The 18708-nt window shown below is 51.8% G+C and overlaps 1 protein-coding gene across 1 annotated transcript in view; it reads right to left on the bottom strand.

Annotated features, from left to right (window-relative positions):
* Nucleotides 1-665: 665 nt before the first annotated feature.
* LOC147118187 (cadherin-11-like) overlaps nt 666-18708 on the bottom strand; it is a 75620-nt gene continuing 57577 nt past the window's right edge. The window contains exons 7-12 of the mRNA XM_085984288.1: nt 17877-18130; nt 7955-8091; nt 7628-7749; nt 7159-7276; nt 4999-5250; nt 666-4252 (exon numbers count right to left, since the gene is read on the bottom strand). Coding sequence (XP_085840414.1) covers nt 3798-4252; nt 4999-5250; nt 7159-7276; nt 7628-7749; nt 7955-8091; nt 17877-18130 — 1338 coding nt within the window. The 3' untranslated portion in view covers nt 666-3797. The remainder of the gene's footprint in view (nt 4253-4998; nt 5251-7158; nt 7277-7627; nt 7750-7954; nt 8092-17876; nt 18131-18708) is intronic.

Here is an 18708-nt window from a genome sequence, read left to right as displayed (position 1 = left end):
TTTTTTCAAAATTTAAAATTATTGTTTAAAATAGTTTTTTACAGTTATTTATAGTTCATTTAAGTAGTGCAATGTTTTTTTTAAATTTTCTTTCAAGTTTAAGCAGTGTTTTGGGGCCAGGAGTTTTCATGAGTTTGACAGTTCTTACTATCAAACTCATGAATGAACTTTTGCAACCTCCCATTGGTTGCCCAGTGCTCGCGTGATCCCAGCCGGCTCATCGCACTAAGTACGCCGCTGGGTCACGCACGCACAGCGCGGCAGGACCTGAAGCGGGCCAGTGACAGGAAATGCAATGCGGGCCAGGCTTGAAATGTCAGCGCGCCGGGTAAGTGCACGTCGGGGGCTTGCACGCGCGGCAAGCCCCCGAACCTAATTTCTGGGCCAATGTCTCTTCACCTCTTTTGTTCTCTCCCAGCCTGGCCTTTCAATCTATTTCATTTCCTGTGCCTTTCCAGTCTTGACGAAGGGTTTCGACCTGAAACGTTGACTCTATTTCTCTCTCCACGGATGCTGCCTGGCCTGCTGAGTTTTTCCAGCATTTTCTGTTGTTATTTCGGATTTCCAGCATCCGCAGTATTTTGCTATCGTACTTGTATTTCTATAGCGCCTTTTGACGTAAGAAAACTACTAGGCACTTGGTCTAAGCGTTAAACAAAGCTTTAATCAACTGTTTTACAACATGGAGGTCTAGTTGTGTCCGTCACTAGTTCCTGTTAAAGAATGTCCCGCGCAAGCTGGGCCCGTGCCCGAGTATTTATACTCTCCCTGGACAGCGCCACCCGTAGGCCGCTCAGTATTATTTCATAGTCTTTCTTTCATGAATGACCGATTCATGTAACCTTTCACGACCACCGGACGTCTCAAAGCGCTTTACAGCCAATAAAGTACTTTTTTGGAGTGTAATCACTGTTGTAATGTAGGAAATGCGGCAGCCAATTTGCGCTCAGCAAGCTCCTACAAACAGCAATGTGATAATGACCAGATAATCTGTTTTTGTTATGGTGGTTGAGGGATAAATAATGGCGGAACGCGTGCGAGGTTTCAGGTGGCGCGTGCACGCTGAACTTCCCTTTTTTTTGAAGAGTTGCCCGTGGGGAAAAGACTCCGGTTTTTACGTGTGAAAGAAGCAGCCGTAAGTACTTACTTTTAACAGGTAAGTGGTCTATTAAGTAAAATTAGAACATTTTTCCACAGGTTCATTTTTTTTGAAGACTTTAGGCTATGGTGGAAAGGGTGGACAGCTTTAAGTTCCTCGGAGTCCACATCACGGAAGACCTCTCCTGGTCCCTCAATACCTCCTCTCTGGTGAAGAAGGCCCAGCAGCGCCTATATTTCCTAAGGAGGCTGAAGGGATGTAACCTGTCACCCCTGATCCTCTCTAACTTTTACCGCTGCACAATAGGGAGCATCCTGACGAACTGTATCACAGTATGGTATGGCAGCTGTAGCTACTATGACCGGAAAGCCCTGCAGCGGGTAGTCAAAACTGCCCAACGCATTACCGGCACCCGGCTACCGACCATAGAGCACATATACCTGAAACGCTGTTTACGGAGGTCACGGTCCATCATCAAAGACCCTACCCACCCCAGCCACAGTCTGTTCGCCCTCCTGCCATCTGGGAGACGCTACAGATGCATTCGCACCCGTACGACCAGATTTAGGAACAGCTTCTTTCCCAGGGCTGTCATCCTGCTGAACTCCACAAATAAACTCTAAAGCCTGCACATCTGCCAATGCACTTTATTATGTTTATGTTTATGTTAATGTATTACAAGCCAAATGTATGTTGAATGTCTAAATGTCTTAATCTACATGTACACTCTCGGGAGCCGCAAGCCTACATTTCGTTGTACTGCACTTCACAGAATCACAGAATCACAGGAACCCCACAGTGCAGATAGAGGCCATTTCGGCCCATCGAGCCTGCACCGACACATATCCCACCCGATCCCCGTAACCCCACGTATTTAATCCCCCTAACACTAAGGGTCAATTTTATCATAGCCAATCAACCTAACCTGCACATCTTTGGACTGTGGGAGGAAACCGGAGCACCCGGAGGAAACCCACGCAAACACGGGGAGAATGTGCAAACTCCACACAGACAGTCGCCCGAGGTGGGATTCGAACCCGGGTCCACTTGTGCACTAACAATGACAATAAAAGTTGATTTGATTTGATTTTTGATTTACAGTAAGGTAAGTGTATTTTTAGCCCCGATTTTTTAATATAATTTTTTTCAAAATTTAAAATTATTGTTTAAAATAGTTTTTTACAGTTATTTATAGTTCATTTAAGTAGTGCAATGTTTTTTTTAAATTTTCTTTCAAGTTTAAGTAGTGTTTTGGGGCCAGGAGTTTTCATGAGTTTGACAGTTCTTACTATCAAACTCATGAATGAACTTTTGCAACCTCCCATTGGTTGCCCAGTGCTCGCGTGATCCCAGCCGGCTCATCGCACTAAGTACGCCGCTGGGTCACGCACGCACAGCGCGGCAGGACCTGAAGCGGGCCAGTGACAGGAAATGCAATGCGGGCCAGGATTGAAATGTCAGCGCGCCGGGTAAGTGCACGTCGGGGGTTTGCACGCGCAGCAAGCCCCCGAACCTAATTTCTGGGCCAATGTCTCGCCACCTCTTTTGTTCTCTCCCAGCCTGGCCTTTCAATCTATTTCATTTCCTGTGCCTTTCCAGTCTTGACAAAGAGTTTGACTCGAAACGGTGACTCTATTTCTCTCTCCACGGATGTTGCCTGGCTTGCTGAGTTTTTCCAGCATTTTCTGTTGTTATTTCGGATTTCCAGCATCCGCAGTATTTTGCTATCGTACTTGTATTTCTATAGCGCCTTTTGACGTAAGAAAACTACTAGGCACTTGGTCTAAGCATTAAACAAAGCTTTAATCAACTGTTTTACAACATGGAGGTCTAGTTGTGTCCGTCACTAGTTCCTGTTAAAGAATGTCCCGCGCAAGCTGGGCCCATGCCCGAGTATTTATACTCTCCCTGGACAGCGCCACCCGTAGGCCGCTCAGTATTATTTCATAGTCTTTCTTTCATGAATGACCGATTCATGTCACCTTTCACGACCACCGGACGTCTCAAAGCGCTTTACAGCCAATAAAGTACTTTTTTGGAGTGTAATCACTGTTGTAATGTAGGAAATGCGGCAGCCAATTTGCGCTCAGCAAGCTCCTACAAACAGCAATGTGATAATGACCAGATAATCTGTTTTTGTTATGGTGGTTGAGGGATAAATAATGGCCCCAGGACACCGGGAAAAACTCCCCTGCTCTTCTTCGAAATGGTGGCCATGGGATATTTTACGTCCGCCTGAGAGAGCAGACGGGGCCTCGGTTTGACGTCTCATCTGAAAGACGGCACCTCACACCTCCCTTAGCACTGCCCTGGAGTGTCAGCCTAGCTCACAAGTTACAGAGATAGGGAGGGGGCGAGGGCCATGGAGGGATTTGAAAACAAGGATGAGAATTTTGAAATCGAGGCGTTGCTGGACCAGGAGCCCATGTAGGTCAGCGAGCAACACGGGGGTGATGAGTTAACGGAACTTGGTGCGAGTTAGGACATGAGGCAGCTGAGTTTTGGACCTGGGTGTCCTTGTGCACCAGTTGCTGAAGGTAAGCATGCAGGTGCAGCAGGCAATTAAGAAGGCAAATGGTATGTTGGCCTCCCTCCTCCTACTCCCTCTCCACCTCCGCCCTGCTCCCTCCTCCTTCTCCCTCCCTCCTCCTCCTCCCTCCTCCTCTTCCCTACTCCCTCCACGCTCCTCCCCTACACCTCATGCTCCTCTTCCACCCTCTTCTCCCTCCTCCTCCTCCCTCCTCCTCTTCCCTACTCCTTCCGGCCTCCTCTTCTCATCCCACCCCCGCTCCTCCAAGGACTCCAGCGAGCTGAGGGAACCCGCCGACGATCCCAAGCCCTCATAGCCGTAGATTTGGACGGAGTCATACGGGGGACCAGTGAAGTCGGTGTCAGCCTGATCCAGTCGCAGCCTCAGGAGGTTGCCGGTCGTGAGCTGGGGTCCGGGGGTTCCGGCTGGCCCGGGGAAGGAGGGTCCAAGGCCTGGAGTCTGAAGGGCGGAGATGTCAAACGCCTCTGTGTCCTCCTCCCCACCCCCCTCATCATCGTACGCAATGATGTTCTCCTGTACGTCTTCGTCATCCTCCTCTTCCTCAACGATTCTCATTGGAGGCTTCCTCTGCTGGTGAAGAGCTACGAACAAAACCGAGATCCCTGGGAGACGGAGAGGTACAGCCCAGGGTTAGATACAGAGTAAATCACCCCCTACACTGTCCCCATCAAACACTCCCAGGGCAGGTACAGCACAGGGTTAGGTACAGAGTAAAGCTCCCTCTGCACTGTCCCATCAAACACTCCCACGGCAGGTATAGCACAGGTTAGATACAGAGTAAAGCTCCCTCTAGACTGTCCCATCAAACACTCCCAGGGCAGGTACAGCACGGGTTAGAGACAGAGTAAAGCTCCCTCAACACTGTCCCATCAAATACTCCCAGGGCAGGTACAGCACGGGTTAGATACAGAGTAAAGCTCCCTCTACACTGTCCCATCAAACACTCCAAGGGCAGGTAAAGCACGGGGTTAGATACAGAGTAAAGCTCCCTCTACACTGTCCCATCCAACACTCCCAGGGCAGGTATAGCATGGGTTAGATACAGAGTAAAGCTCCTTCTACACTGTCCCATCAAACACTCCTAGGGCAGGTACAGCACGGGTTAGATACAGAGTAAAGCTCCCTCTACACTGTCCCATCAAACACTCCCAGGGCAGGTACAGCACGGGTTAGATACAGAGTAAAGCTCCCTCTACACTGTCCCATCAAACACTCCCAGGGCAGGTACAGCACGGGTTAGATACAGAGTAAAGCTCCCTCTACACTGTCCCATCAAACACTCCCAGGGCAGGTACAGCACAGGGTTAGATACAGAGTAAAGCTCCCCCGCTCTCGCTCCGTCACCTACCCAGCAAGGTGACGATACAGGTGAGAATTGCCAGCAATGCTCCGATGCTGAGCCCCACTGTCTGGACCATGGTCCTCAGGTTGCAGGTCTGAACGGCCCCGTCTAACTCGCAGAGGCAGACGGAGATGGTCAGGGTGCCGGTGGCCCGTAGGGGTGGGATTCCCCCATCTGTCAGGACCACGGGCAGCCGGTAGATGCCTCCCCCTCGTAGCGGGGACACTCCGCGCTGGACGGAGACACTGGCCGTGCCGTCTGCAGAGAGAGAGAGAATAACATTAACCCGCGAGGACTCACCATTCCCCCCTCAGTCCCTCCGTTTCCCCTCCCCTAACATCCGTATGTGTTGAGGATATTTGACATGGGGAGGCCTCGCACCTGAGCCCCAATCCTTCTCCTCGCCCAACCCCCACAGTGTGGCACCTTCCACAAACTTTAATGCAGCAGGTTTGGTACATTCCACACACCCCTTTAATGCAGCAGGTTTGGTACATTCCACACACCCCTTTAATGCAGCAGGTTTGGTACATTCCACACCACCCCTTTAAATGAAGCAGGTTTGCTACATTCCACACACCCCCTTTAATGCAGCAGGATTGGTACATTCCACACACCCCTTTAATGCAGCAGGTTTGGTACATTCCACACCCCCCTTTAATGCAGCAGAGTTGGTACATTCCATACACCCCCTTTAATGCAGCAGGTTTGGTACATTCCACCCCCCCCCCCTTTAAATGAAGCAGGTTTGGTACATTCCACACACCCCCTTTAATTCAGCAGGTTTGGTACATTCCACACACACCCCCATTTAATGCAGCAGGTTTGGTACATTCCACACACACCCCCTTTAATGCAGCAGGTTTGGTACATTCCACACACCCCCTTAGATGGAGCAGGTTTGGTACATTCCCACACCCCCTTTAATGCAGCAGGTTTGGTACATTCCACACACCCCTTTAAATGAAGCAGGTTTGGTACATTCCACACACCCCCTTTAATGCAGCAGGTTTGGTACACTCCACACACCCCTTTAAATGAAGCAGGTTTGGTACATTCCACACACAGCCCTTTAATGCAGCAGGTTTGGTACATTCCACACTGCCTCGTTAAATGAAGCAGGTTTGGTACATTCCACACACCCCCTTTAATGCAGCAGGTTTGGTCCATTCCAAACACCCCTTTAAATGAAGCAGGTTTGGTACATTCCACCCCCCCTCCCCCCCCCCATTTAATGCAGCTGGGGTGGTACATTCCGCGCACCACTGCAGCGGGACAGGAATGGAAGTTCCCACTCAGTTTTGCACTGAACTATTCCCAGAGCGAGAGCGCTGCCTGCAGGAGGGGATCAGTCACTGCAGCGGACCGCAGCGATTGGAGGGAGATTGGGGGGACCGGCGGGTTCGGGTGGGGGTTCCAGGTCCGAGGGAGGGGTGTTGGTGCGACTTCACGGTTCAAGTGCCGAGGAGAGATTTTACACAAACTGGGGTTGTATTCCCTGGAATTTAGGAGGTTAAGGGGTGATCTGATCAAAGTTTTCAGGATATTAAGGGGAACAGGTAGGGTAGAGAGGGAAACTATTTCCGCTGGTTGGGGAGTCTAGGACTAGGGGGACATTGTCAAAAAATTAGAGTTAAATATATTCAAGAAGGAGTTGGATATATTTCTTAAGGCTAAAGGGATCAAGGGATATGGGGAGAAAGCAGGAACAGGGTACTGAATTTGGATTATCAGCCATGATCTTGGTAAATGGTGGAGCAGGCTCGAGGGGCCGAATGGCCGACTCCTGCTCCTATCTATGTTTCTATGGAACTCTCCTCCGCAAACGGCAATTGATGCTGGATCAATTGTTAATTTTGACTCTGAGATTGATAGCTTTCTGTTAACCAAAGGTATTAAGGAATATGGGCCAAAGGCAGGTATACGGAGTTAGGTCGCAGATCAGCCATGATCTCACTGAGTGGCGGAACAGGCTCGAGGGGCTCAATGGCCTCCTCCTGTTCCTATGAGAGGGGGATTCCCGGAATGAAGGAGGGGGATTGGAGGGACAGGAGGTCCCGGGACTGAGGGAGGGGGATCGGCGGGACAGGGAGTGCCCTGGGACTGAGGGAGGGGGATTCGAGGGACAGGAGGGGTCCCAGGACAGGTGAGATTGGAGCATCGTACCTCGGTTATCGGTCACGGTGAAGTTGTGATCCGTGTTGTGCTCCGGGGAAAGGTGGAAAGAGACGAGATTCCCCTCACCATCATCATCGAGGTCCAGGGCTCGGAGAGTCTGAATTACCTGAGACAGAGAGAGAGAGAGAGAGAGACAGAGAGAGAGAGACAGAGAGAGAGAGACAGAGAGTGTGAGAGAGAGACAGAGAGTGAGACAGAGAGAGTGAGACAGAGAGACAGGGAGAGAGACAGAGCGTGAGACAGAGAGAGTGAGACAGAGAGAGAGAGAGAGAGGGAGACAGAGAGAGAGACAGAGAGAGAAAGAGAGAGACAGAGAGACAGAGAGAGAGAGACAGAGAGAGACAGAGACAGAGAGAGAGACAGAGAGACAGAGAGAGAGACAGAGAGAGAGTGAGTTACTCTATTACGTTGCCCCTCTCCCCTCCTCCCCCTCCCCCCTCCCCCCGCGAGCACCCACCTGCCCAGACTTCGCGTTCTCGCAGACGAGTGTCTCGGGGGGAATCACCAGCCGGGGAGCGTTGTCATTGACGTCCAGCGTCCGGATCACCACGGCAACCCGCGTGACCTGGAGGGGGCTGTCTGAAAAAGAAAGAGAGAGAGAGAACGAGAGAGTGGGGGGAGGGGGGAAGGGGTGGGTGCAGGGGGCCACAGAGCAGGAAAGGCCCAGGCCCCATCCCGGCCTGTGCTGATCTCACCCTCGGTGTGTGTGTGTGGTACTGAGCCCCACGCAGAGCACAGGAAGAGCCCAGGACAAATCAAACGGTCTCCGCGGTGTAGCCCTTACCCACTTCCGTCGCCAGGATGGTGAGGTTGTGCCAGGCCATGGTTTCGCGATCCAGAGGCATCGCTGTGGAAATTATTCCGTCCTCCATGTTGATGTTGAAGAATCTCTCGGGATCCGTGTACCCATCGATGGAGTATCTGCCCAGCGACCAAAGGGAGCCATTAATCCAGCCCCACATCTAACCTAATGGACCCAAACGCTTCCCACTCACTCCCATTCCCAATGGACCCAAACCCCTTCCCATTCACTCCCACTGCACACAATCCCAACGGACCGAACCACTTCCCATTCACTCCCACTGTAAACAATCCCAATGGACCGAACCACTTCCCATTCACTCCCACTGTAAACAATCCCAATGGACCCAACCCCTTCCCATTCACTCCCACTGAACACAATCCCAACGGACCCAACCCCTTCCCATTCACTCCCACTGAATACAATCCCAATGGACCGAACCACTTCCCATTCACTCCCACTGTAAACAATCCCAATGGACCCAACCCCTTCCCATTTACTCCCACTGAACAAAATCCCAATGGACACAACCCCCTTCCCATTCACTCCCACTGTACACAATCCCAATGGACCCAACCCCTTCCCAATCATTCCCACTGTACACAATCCCAATGGACCCAACCCTTTCCCATTCACTCCCACTGTACACAATCCCAATGGACCTAACCCTTTCCCATTCATTCCCACTGTACACAATCCCAATCGGCCCAACCACTTCCATTCACTCCCACGGTACATATTCCTGTTCACTCCACTGGGTATGTTTGATGGGACAGTGTAGAGGGAGCTTTACTCTGTATCTAACCCGTGCTGTACCTGCCCTGTGAGTGTTTGATGGGACAGTGTAGAGGGAGCTTTACTCTGTATCTAACCCGTGCTGTACCTGCCCTGGGAGTGTTTGATGGGACAGTGTAGAGGGAGCTGTGCTCTGTATCTAACCCGTGCTGTACCGTCCCTGGGAGTGTTTGATGGGGACAGTGTAGAGGGAGCTTTACTCTGTATCTAACCCGTGCCGTACCTGCCTTGGGAGTGTTTGATGGGACAGTGTAGAGGGAGCTTTACTCTGTATCTAACCCGTGCTGTACCTGCCCTGGGAGTGTTTGATGGGACAGTGTAGAGGGAGCTTTACTCTGTATCTAACCCGTGCTCTACCTGCCCTGGGAGTGTTTGATGGGACAGTGTAGAGGGAGCTTTACTCTGTTATCTAACCCGTGCTGTACCTGCCCTGGGAGTGTTTGATGGGGACAGTGTAGAAACATAGAAACATAGAGATAGGAACAGGAGTAGGCCATTCGGCCCTTCGAGCCTGCTCCGCCATTCAATGAGATCATGGCTGATCTTCGTCTGAGATCATAGCTGATCTTACCAGTTCAGTACCCCGTCCCCGCCTTTTCTCCGTAACCCTTAATCCCCTTAGCCTTCAGAAATATATCCAATTCTCTCTTGAAAATATTTATTGAATTAGCCTTCACAGCCCTCTGTGGCAGGGAATTCCACAGGCTCACCACTCTTTGAGTGAAGAAATTCTTCCTCATCTCTGTTTTAAATGATTTGCCCGCTATTTTTAGACTGTGGCCCCTGGTTCTGTGCTCCCCGGCCATTGGAAACATTCTCTCTGAATTCAGCCTGTCCAGGCCTGCCATAATTTTATATGTTTCGATGAGATCCCCTCTCAATCTTCTAAACTCCAGTGAGTACAAGCCCAAACTATTTAATCTCTCTTCGTAGGTCATTCCCGCCATTCCAGGTATCAGCCTGGTGAATCGCCGTTGCACTCTTTCCATGGCAAGAACATCCTTCCGCAGATGGGGCGACCAAAACTGTACACAATACTCCAGATGCGGTCTCACCAGCACCTTGTACAGCTGTAGTAAGGTATCCCTATTCCTATACTCGAACCCCCTTGATATGAAGGCCAACATACCATTTGCCTTCTTAATCGCCTGTTGCACCTGCATGCTCTCCTTCAGTGACTGGTGCACAAAAACACCCAGGTCCCTCTGCACTTCCCCATCTCCCAATCTATTGCCATTTAGATAATAATCTACCCTCCTGTTTTTACCCCCAAAGTGGATAACCTCGCATTTATCCACATTATAGTGCATCTGCCACGTATCCGCCCATTCCCCCAACCTGTCCAAATCGCACTGTAGCCTCCTGACATCCTCATCAGAGCCCACCCCTCCTCCTAGTTTAGTGTCGTCAGCGAATTTGGAAATATTGCATCCAATTCCCTGATCCAGATCATTTATATATATTGTGAACAGCTGGGGTCCCAGGACAGATCCTTGCGGCACCCCGCTGGTCACTGCCTGCCACTCCAAAAACGAGCCGTTTATTCCAACTCTCTGTTTTCTATCCGCCAGCCAGTTCTCTATCCACGTTAATACTTTGCCCCCAATTCCATGAGCCTTAATTTTGCATGATAATCTTTTGTGTGGAACCTTATCGAAGGCTTTCTGGAAGTCAAGGTACACCACATCCACTGGCTCTCCCCCATCTATTTTACCAGTTACTTCCTCAAAAAATTCCAGCAGATTAGTCAAACACGATTTACCCTTTGTAAATCCATGTTGACTCTGTCCGATCCTTTCCCCATTTGTCAAGTGCTCCGCTATTTTATCCTTAATAATGGACTCTAGCATTTTGCCCACAACCGATGTAAGGCTTACTGGTCTATAATTCCCTGCTTTCTCTCTACCCCCCTTTTTAAATATTGGGGTAACATTAGCTACCCTCCAATCCACGGGTACTGTTCCCGAGTAGAGGGAGCTTTACTCTGTATCTAACCTGTGCTGCACCTGCCCTGGGAGTGTTTGACGGGACAGTGTAGAGGGAGCTTTACTCTGTATCTAACCCGTGCTGTACCTGCCCTGGGAGTGTTTGACGGGACAGTGTAGAGGGAGCTTTACTCTGTATCTAACCTGGGCTGTACCTGCCCTGGGAGTGTTTGATGGGACAGTGTAGAGGGAGCTTTACTCTGTATCTAACCCGTGCTGTACCTGCCCTGGGAGTGTTTGATGGGACAGTGTAGAGGGAGCTTTACTCTGTGTGATGAAATATGCCATTCATCACTCATCTGTATTCTCTGTGTGTGATTGTGCCTGTGACTGTGGTTTAGTTTCAGTTTCATTTCCCTTACCTCAGTTCCATTTCCTCACCTGTATTTTATTGTGTGTAGGGCTCCGCCCATACCTGGCCCCTACTTAAGCAGGCCCAGCGTGTCTCACATCCAGTACAGCCGACCTCTGGATGGGAGACACTTCTCCACTGTGTGTTACCTTCTAAGTTAATAAAAGCCTTGCTTTGTTCAGTTAACATTGAGTCTTGGATTTATTGAGGAGCATCAATTTTATTAACTTATTTTTCAACACAATGGATCAACTCTTGAAACCCGAACGTTTGGATTTGGACCAGCATGCTTCGGACGCATCGGCACGCTTCGGACACTGGTTTGAGTGTATGGAATTCTTCCTGGACAATTCCGCAGCCATCACAGGCGCTACGGACGCTGAAAGTATGAAACTCGGAATCCTGCGGAATTGGGTAAGCCACCGGGTTTACCCCCTCATCCAAGACGCCGACACGTACCCGGCCGCCTGCGACATCTTAAAGGCGCATTACCAGCAGCCTACGAATGAGGTGTATGCTAGGCATCTGCTCGCTACTCGCACACAGCGACCTGGGGAATCGCTGGATGAGTTCCTAGTCACCCTGAAAACGATTGGCAAAGACTGCAAGTGCCAAGATGTAAAAGCCGCAGTGTACACTGACGAGCTTGTTCGTGATGCCTTTATCACAGGCCTCAGCTCCACTTACATCCGGCAGAGACTACTGGAGAAAACGGGATTGGACCTGAAACAGGCTGTGGACACAGCGCGATCCCTGGATGTGGCCCAGAGAAACTCGGACGCCTACTCTTCAGCCCGCGCCGCCCACGCCGCCACGTGTGCACCAAGGGCGCCACCATCTTGGAAGGCACCTTCCCCGCCCGGCAGCCCGACACCGTCGGGGCCCCGCTCTCCCCCCAGAAGCCCTACGACAGCCGCGACGCGTCGGGGCCCCAACTGCTACTCCTGCGGACAGCCGAAACACACCAGAAACCTGTGCCCGGCGAAAGGCACCACCTGCTTCAAGTGCGGTAAGAAGGGGCACTTCGGGAAGGTGTGCAGAGGGAACCCCGCCGGAAAACCCGCCACCGCCGCGTGTGCGCCGTGGGAGCGGCCATCTTGGACGCCATCTTGCCCGACCTCGTGGGGTCCGCCATCTTGTGAGCAGACAGCGTGGACGCCATCTTGTCTTGATCAGGGCCCTACAGTGGCATCGGTCACAGTGGACCAGACCAGGCCGCACCCGCTATCCAAATCAATGGTGGACATCAAGGTAAACGGGTGCGGGGTTAAAGGTTTAATTGACAGTGGAAGTACAGAGGGTTTTATCCACCCTGAACTCGCACAACAACTCTCTCTAACGGTGGTCCCTACTCGGGGTACCATCTCTATGGCTGATAAAACCCAGACATCGACCATTATGGGTTACTGCGCGGTACAATTGTCCGTTAACGGAACTGTATACGATAATTTTAAATTACTAATCATGAAGAATCTATGTGCGAGCGTGATCTTGGGCCTGGATTTCCAGTGCCACCACCAAAGCATCACGCTCAATTACGGTGGGTCCCAGCCACCCCTCACAGTGTGCGGCCTGGCTACCCTGAAGGTAAAGCCGCCTTCGCTATTCGCGAACCTTACCCCTAACTGCCGGCCAATAGCGACCAAAAGCAGGAGGTACAGCTGGGAGGACAGGCGGTTTATCGCGACCGAGGTAGACAGGCTCCTGAAGGAGCGCATTATTGAACGCAGCAACAGCCCGTGGCGCGCCCAAGTGGTGGTGGTGAGGGGTAGCGAGAAGAAACGGATGGTGATCGACTATAGCCAAACGATCAACAGGTACACCCAACTAGACGCCTACCCGCTACCCCGCATATCAGAAATGGTGAACCAAATCGCCCAATACCGGGTGTTCTCCACCATCGACCTCAAGTCAGCATACCACCAGCTCCCTATCAGACCAGAGGACTGCCCGTACACCGCCTTCGAGGCGAACGGACGCCTCTACCAATTCCTCAGAGTCCCCTTTGGGGTGACGAATGGGGTCTCGGTCTTTCAGAGGGAGATGGACCGCATGGTCGATGACCACCACTTGCAGGCAACCTTCCCCTACCTCGACAACGTCACCATCTGCGGCCACAACCAGCAGGATCACGACTCGAACCTCGAGAGGTTCCTGAAAACCGCACAAAAACTCAACCTCACTTACAACGAGGACAAATGCGTTTACAACACCACGCGCCTCTGCATACTAGGCAGCGTGGTGGAGAATGGGGAAATCGGACCAGACCCCGACCGATTGCGCCCCCTACGGGAGCTGCCCCTGCCCAACACTCCCAAAGCCCTGAAAAGGTGCCTGGGGTTATTTTCTTATTATTCCCAATGGGTCCCCAACTACTCTGACAAAGCCTGCCCCCTCTTGAAAGCATCCTCTTTTCCGCTCTCTGCTGAGGCCCACGCCGCCTTCAAAAGCATTAAGCGGGATATTGAGCGGGCCACGCTACAGGCAGTGGACGAGAACACTCCCTTTCAAGTGGAAAGTGATGCGTCTGACTTTGCCTTGGCGGCCACCCTCAACCAGGCGGGGCGGCCCGTAGCTTTCTTCTCGAGGACCCTCCAAGGGCCCGAGATCAGACACTCCTCCGTGGAAAAGGAGGCCCAAGCCATCGTGGAGGCAGTGCGCCACTGGCGCCACTACCTAGCCGGCAAACGCTTCACCCTACTTACCGACCAGCGGTCGGTAGCGTTTATGTTTAATAATAAACAGAAGGGGAAGATTAAAAATGATAAGATTCTCAGGTGGTGGATCGAGCTCTCCACCTTCGAGTACGACATCATTTACCGGCCAGGGGCCCTTAACGAATCCCCCGACGCCCTCTCACGAGGGATGTGTGCCAGCGCCACCGGGGATCGGCTACAGACCCTCCACAACGACCTCTGCCACCCAGAGGTCACACGGCTGTTCCACTTCATAAAGTCCCGCAACTTACCCTACTCGATTGAGGAAGTTCGGTCTCTGACCAGGAACTGCCGCACTTGCGCTGAGTGCAAGCCTCGGTTCTACCGCCCAGATAGAGCCCACTTAATCAAAGCTACACGGCCCTTTGAGCACCTCAGCTTAGATTTCAAGGGCCCCCTCCCGTCAGCCGACCGCAATGTTTACTTCCTGAACATTGTGGACGAATACTCCCGTTTCCCATTCGCCTTCCCCTGCCCAGACATGACCAGCGCCACGGTCATTAAATGCCTCAACAGCCTGTTCTGCCTGTTCGGTATGCCGAGCTACATCCACACGGATAGGGGGGCGTCCTTCATGAGCGAAGAGCTACGCCAGTACATGCTGTCCAGGGGGATCGCCACGAGCCGTACCACCAGCTACAACCCCCAGGGTAACGGCCAGGTGGAGCGAGAGAACGGGACAGTATGGAAAGCAGTCACTCTAGCTCTAAGGACCAAGGGCCTCCCTATCTCCCGCTGGCAGGAAGTCCTCCCAGATGTGCTCCATTCGATACGGTCGCTATTGTGTACTGCCACTAATGCCACGCCTCATGAACGAATGTTTGTTTTTCCCCGGAAATCCACCTCAGGCGTATCCATGCCGTCATGGCTCTCCACCCCAGGTCCGGTATTTGTACGAAGGCATGTGAGGGGCCACAAAACGGACCCTCTCGTGGAGTCAGTGCACCTACTCCACGCCAACCCCCAATACGCGTATGTCCGGCACGCCGACGGAAGGGAGGACACCGTGTCCATAAAAGACGTCGCCCCAGCCGGTAACGACAACAACCACAACAACGATCACAGCGACTCTTACCCACCCACTACCCTTTCATCACCCCCGGAAGAACATCGACCAACGGTGCCCCCACCAACTACCCCTTCAACAACCCTGGCGGCGCCCCCGGCAGAGACCCAGGAGGCCACCGGGGACACCCAGCTGACACCCGCGGCACCACAACAGCCACGTCGGTCACAGAGGACTATCAAACCCCCGAACAGACTAAATCTATAGAAGGGGTGAATGTGATGAAATATGCCATTCATCACTCATCTGTATTCTCTGTGTGTGATTGTGCCTGTGACTGTGGTTTAGTTTCAGTTTCATTTCCCTTACCTCAGTTCCATTTCCTCACCTGTATTTTATTGTGTGTAGGGCTCCGCCCATACCTGGCCCCTACTTAAGCAGGCCCAGCGTGTCTCACATCCAGTACAGCCGACCTCTGGATGGGAGACACTTCTCCACTGTGTGTTACCTTCTAAGTTAATAAAAGCTTTGCTTTGTTCAGTTAACATTGAGTCTCGGATTTATTGAGGCACATCAATCTGTATCTAACCCGTGCTGTACCTGCCCTGGGAGTGTTTGATGGGACAGTGTAGAGGGAGCTGTACTCTGTATCTAACCCGTGCTGTACCTGCCCTGGGAGTGTTTGATGGGACAGTGTAGAGGGAGCTTTACTCTGTATCTAACCCGTGCTGTACCTGCCCTGGGAGTGTTTGATGGGACAGTGTAGAGGAAGCTTTACTCTGTATCTAACCCGTGCTGTACCTGCCCTGGGAGTGTTTGATGGGACAGTGTAGAGGGAGCTTTACTCTGTATCTAACCCATGCTGTACCTGCCCTGGGAGTGTTTGATGGGACAGTGTAGAGGGTGCTTTACTCTGTATCTAACCCGTGCTGTACCTGCCCTGGGAGTGTTTGATGGGACAGTGTAGCGGGAGCTTTACTCTGAATCCAGCCCGTGCTGTACCTGCCCTGGGAGTGTTTGATGGGACAGTGTAGAGGGAGCTTTACTCTGTATCTAACCCGTGCTGTACCTGCCCTGGGAGTGTTTGATGGGACAGTGTAGAGGGAGCTTTACTCTGTATCTAACCCGTGCTGTACCTGCCCTGGGAGTGTTTGATGGGACAGTGTAGAGGGAGCTTTACTCTGTATCTAACCCGTGCTGTACCTGCCCTGGGAGTGTTTGATGGGACAGTGTAGAGGGAGCTTTACTCTATATCTAACCCGTGCTGTACCTGCCCTGGGAGTGTTTGATGGGACAGTGTAGAGGGAGCTTTACTCTGTATCTAACCCGTGCTGTACCTGCCCTGGGAGTGTTTGATGGGACAGTGTAGAGGGAGCTTTACTCTGTATCTAACCCGTGCTGCACCTGCCCTGGGAGTGTTTGATGGGACAGTGTAGAGGGAGCTTTACTCTGTATCTAACCCGTGCTGTACCTGCCCTGGGAGTGTTTGATGGGACAGTGTAGAGGGAGCTTTACTCTGTATCTAACCCGTGCTGTACCTGCCCTGGGAGTGTTTGATGGGACAGTGTAGAGTGGGCTTTACTCTGAATCCAGCCCGTGCTGTACCTGCCCTGGGATTGTTGGATGTGGAAAGTATTAGATTTGGTTTCTTTGAGTCATTTTACCCTGTGAATCAATTTCCTGTTGGTCAAGCTCCCTCAATGTGTGCAGAGAAATATCGGATCATTCGTTCCCACTCTGACCTCTCACTACAAGGTGACAGTGGGGGTGTGGGGGGGCTGACACAATGACCTTTCACCCTCTGGTGCCTAGCGGTCAAATCCTACCCCCAGACTATCTCTCTCTGATGGGGCAGTGGGGTCGGACACTATTGTTCCATAAGAACATAAGGAACAAGAGCAGGAGTCGGCCACTCGGCCCCTCGAGCCTGCTCAATAAGGTCAGAGCTGATCATCGACCTCAACTCCACTGTCCCGCCCGATCTCCATATCCCTCGATTCCCCTAGAGTCCAAAAAGCTATCGATCTCCGCCTTGAACATACTCAACGACTCAGCATTCACAGCCCTCTGGGGCAGAGAATTCCAAAGATTCACAACCCTCTGAGTGAAGAAATTCCTCCTCATCTCAGTCTTAAATGGCCGACCCAAAGAAGGCAAATGGTATGTTGGCCTTCGTAGCAAGAGGGTTTGAGTACAGGAACAAGGATGTCTTGCTGCAGATGTGCAGGGCCTTGGTGAGACCGCACCTTGAGTATTGTGTGCAGTTTTGGTCGCCTTATCTGAGGAAGGATGTTCTTGCCATGGAAGGAGTTCAGCGAAGATTAACCAGGCTGATACCTGGGATGGCAGGAATGACGTATGAGGAGAGATTGGGTCGATTGGGCTTATACTCGCTGGAGTTTAGAAGAATGAGAGGGGATCTCATTGAAACTTATAAAATTCTGACAGGACTAGACAGACTAGATGCAGGAAGGATGTTCCCGATGGCGGGGGAGTCCAGAACCAGGGGTCACAGTATAAGGATAAGGGGTAAGCCATTTAGGACAGAGATGAGGAGGAATTTCTTCACCCAGAGAGTGGTGAACCTGTGGAATTCTCTACCACAGAAGGCAGTAGAGGCCAATTCATTAAATATATTCAAGAAGGAGTTGGATATATTTCTTAAGGCTAAAGGGATCAAGGGATATGGGGAGAAAGCAGGGACAGGGTACTGAATTTGGATGATCAGCCATGATCGCATTGAATGGCGGAGCAGGCTCAAGGAACCGAATGGCCTACTCCTGCTCCTATCTTCTATTTTTCTATGACTCCTTATCCTGAGACTATGCCCCCTAGTTCTAGACACTCCAGCCAGGGGAAACAACCTCTCAGTAGCTACCCTGTCAATCCTCTTCAGAATCTTGTCTGTTTCAATGAGATCACCTCTCGTTCTTCGAAACTCCAGAGAGTATCGGCCCAATCTACACAATCTCTCATCATAGGACAGCCCTCTCCTCCCAGGAATCAATCTAGTGAAGCTGTCGCCCCGTGGGATCCTGAAGTCAGGTACCTGATGACGCTGTTGTCCCCGTCGGGATCCCGAGCGCTGACCCACCCGACCTCCGACCCCACCGCGCAGCCCTCGTAGACGTCCATGAGGTAGGAGGAGCGGGAGAAGACGGGCGGCTCGTCGCTGTCTCCCACGGCAACCCGCACCGTGGCCACGTCCTTGAACGGCCCCTTCCTGAGGTAGCGAGGGTCGATGTGTGTGTTGGTCACCTCAACTTTGAACATGTAGGAGGCCCTTGTCTCGAAGTCCAGGGGCTGCAGGGCAGGGGCGGGGGAGAAGAAAGAGAGAACGTGAGAGAGGGGAAGGAGGGGGGAGAGAGAGAGACAGAGAACGTGAGAGAGGGAGGGAAGGGGAGAGAGAGAGGGAGGGAAGGGGAGAGAGAGAGGGAGGAAAGAGAGAGAGAAAGACACACACAGAGAGAACGTTTTTTTTAAATCAGGGCCTCGCTGGCAAGACCAGTGATGTCAGAAAACTACTAGGCACTTGGTCTAAACGTTAAACAAAGCTTTAATCAACTGTTTCACAACATGGAGATCCAGTTGTGTCCTTCACTAGTTCCTGCTAAAGAATGTCCTGAGCAAGCTGGGCCCATGCCCGAGTATTTATACTCTCCCTGGACAGCGCCACCAGCAGGCCGCCCAGTATTATGTCATAAGTCATTTCTACAGGAATGACAAGATTCATGTCAGCCAGCATTTATTGCCCATCCCTAATTGCCCTCGAGAAGGTGGCGGTGAGCTGCCTTCTTGAATACAACTGCGTGTCTCGCTGGGCCGTTTCAGAGGGCAGTTAAGAGTCAACCACATTGCTGTGGGTCTGGAGTCACATATCG

The sequence above is a fragment of the Somniosus microcephalus genome, chromosome 4, assembly GCF_052327205.1.
Source record: "Somniosus microcephalus isolate GS21.2 chromosome 4, FLI_Smic_1.0, whole genome shotgun sequence".
Taxonomy (NCBI): domain Eukaryota; kingdom Metazoa; phylum Chordata; class Chondrichthyes; order Squaliformes; family Somniosidae; genus Somniosus; species Somniosus microcephalus.
Note: the sequence above shows the minus strand (reverse complement) of the source record. Positions and strands in the feature narration are given on the sequence as shown.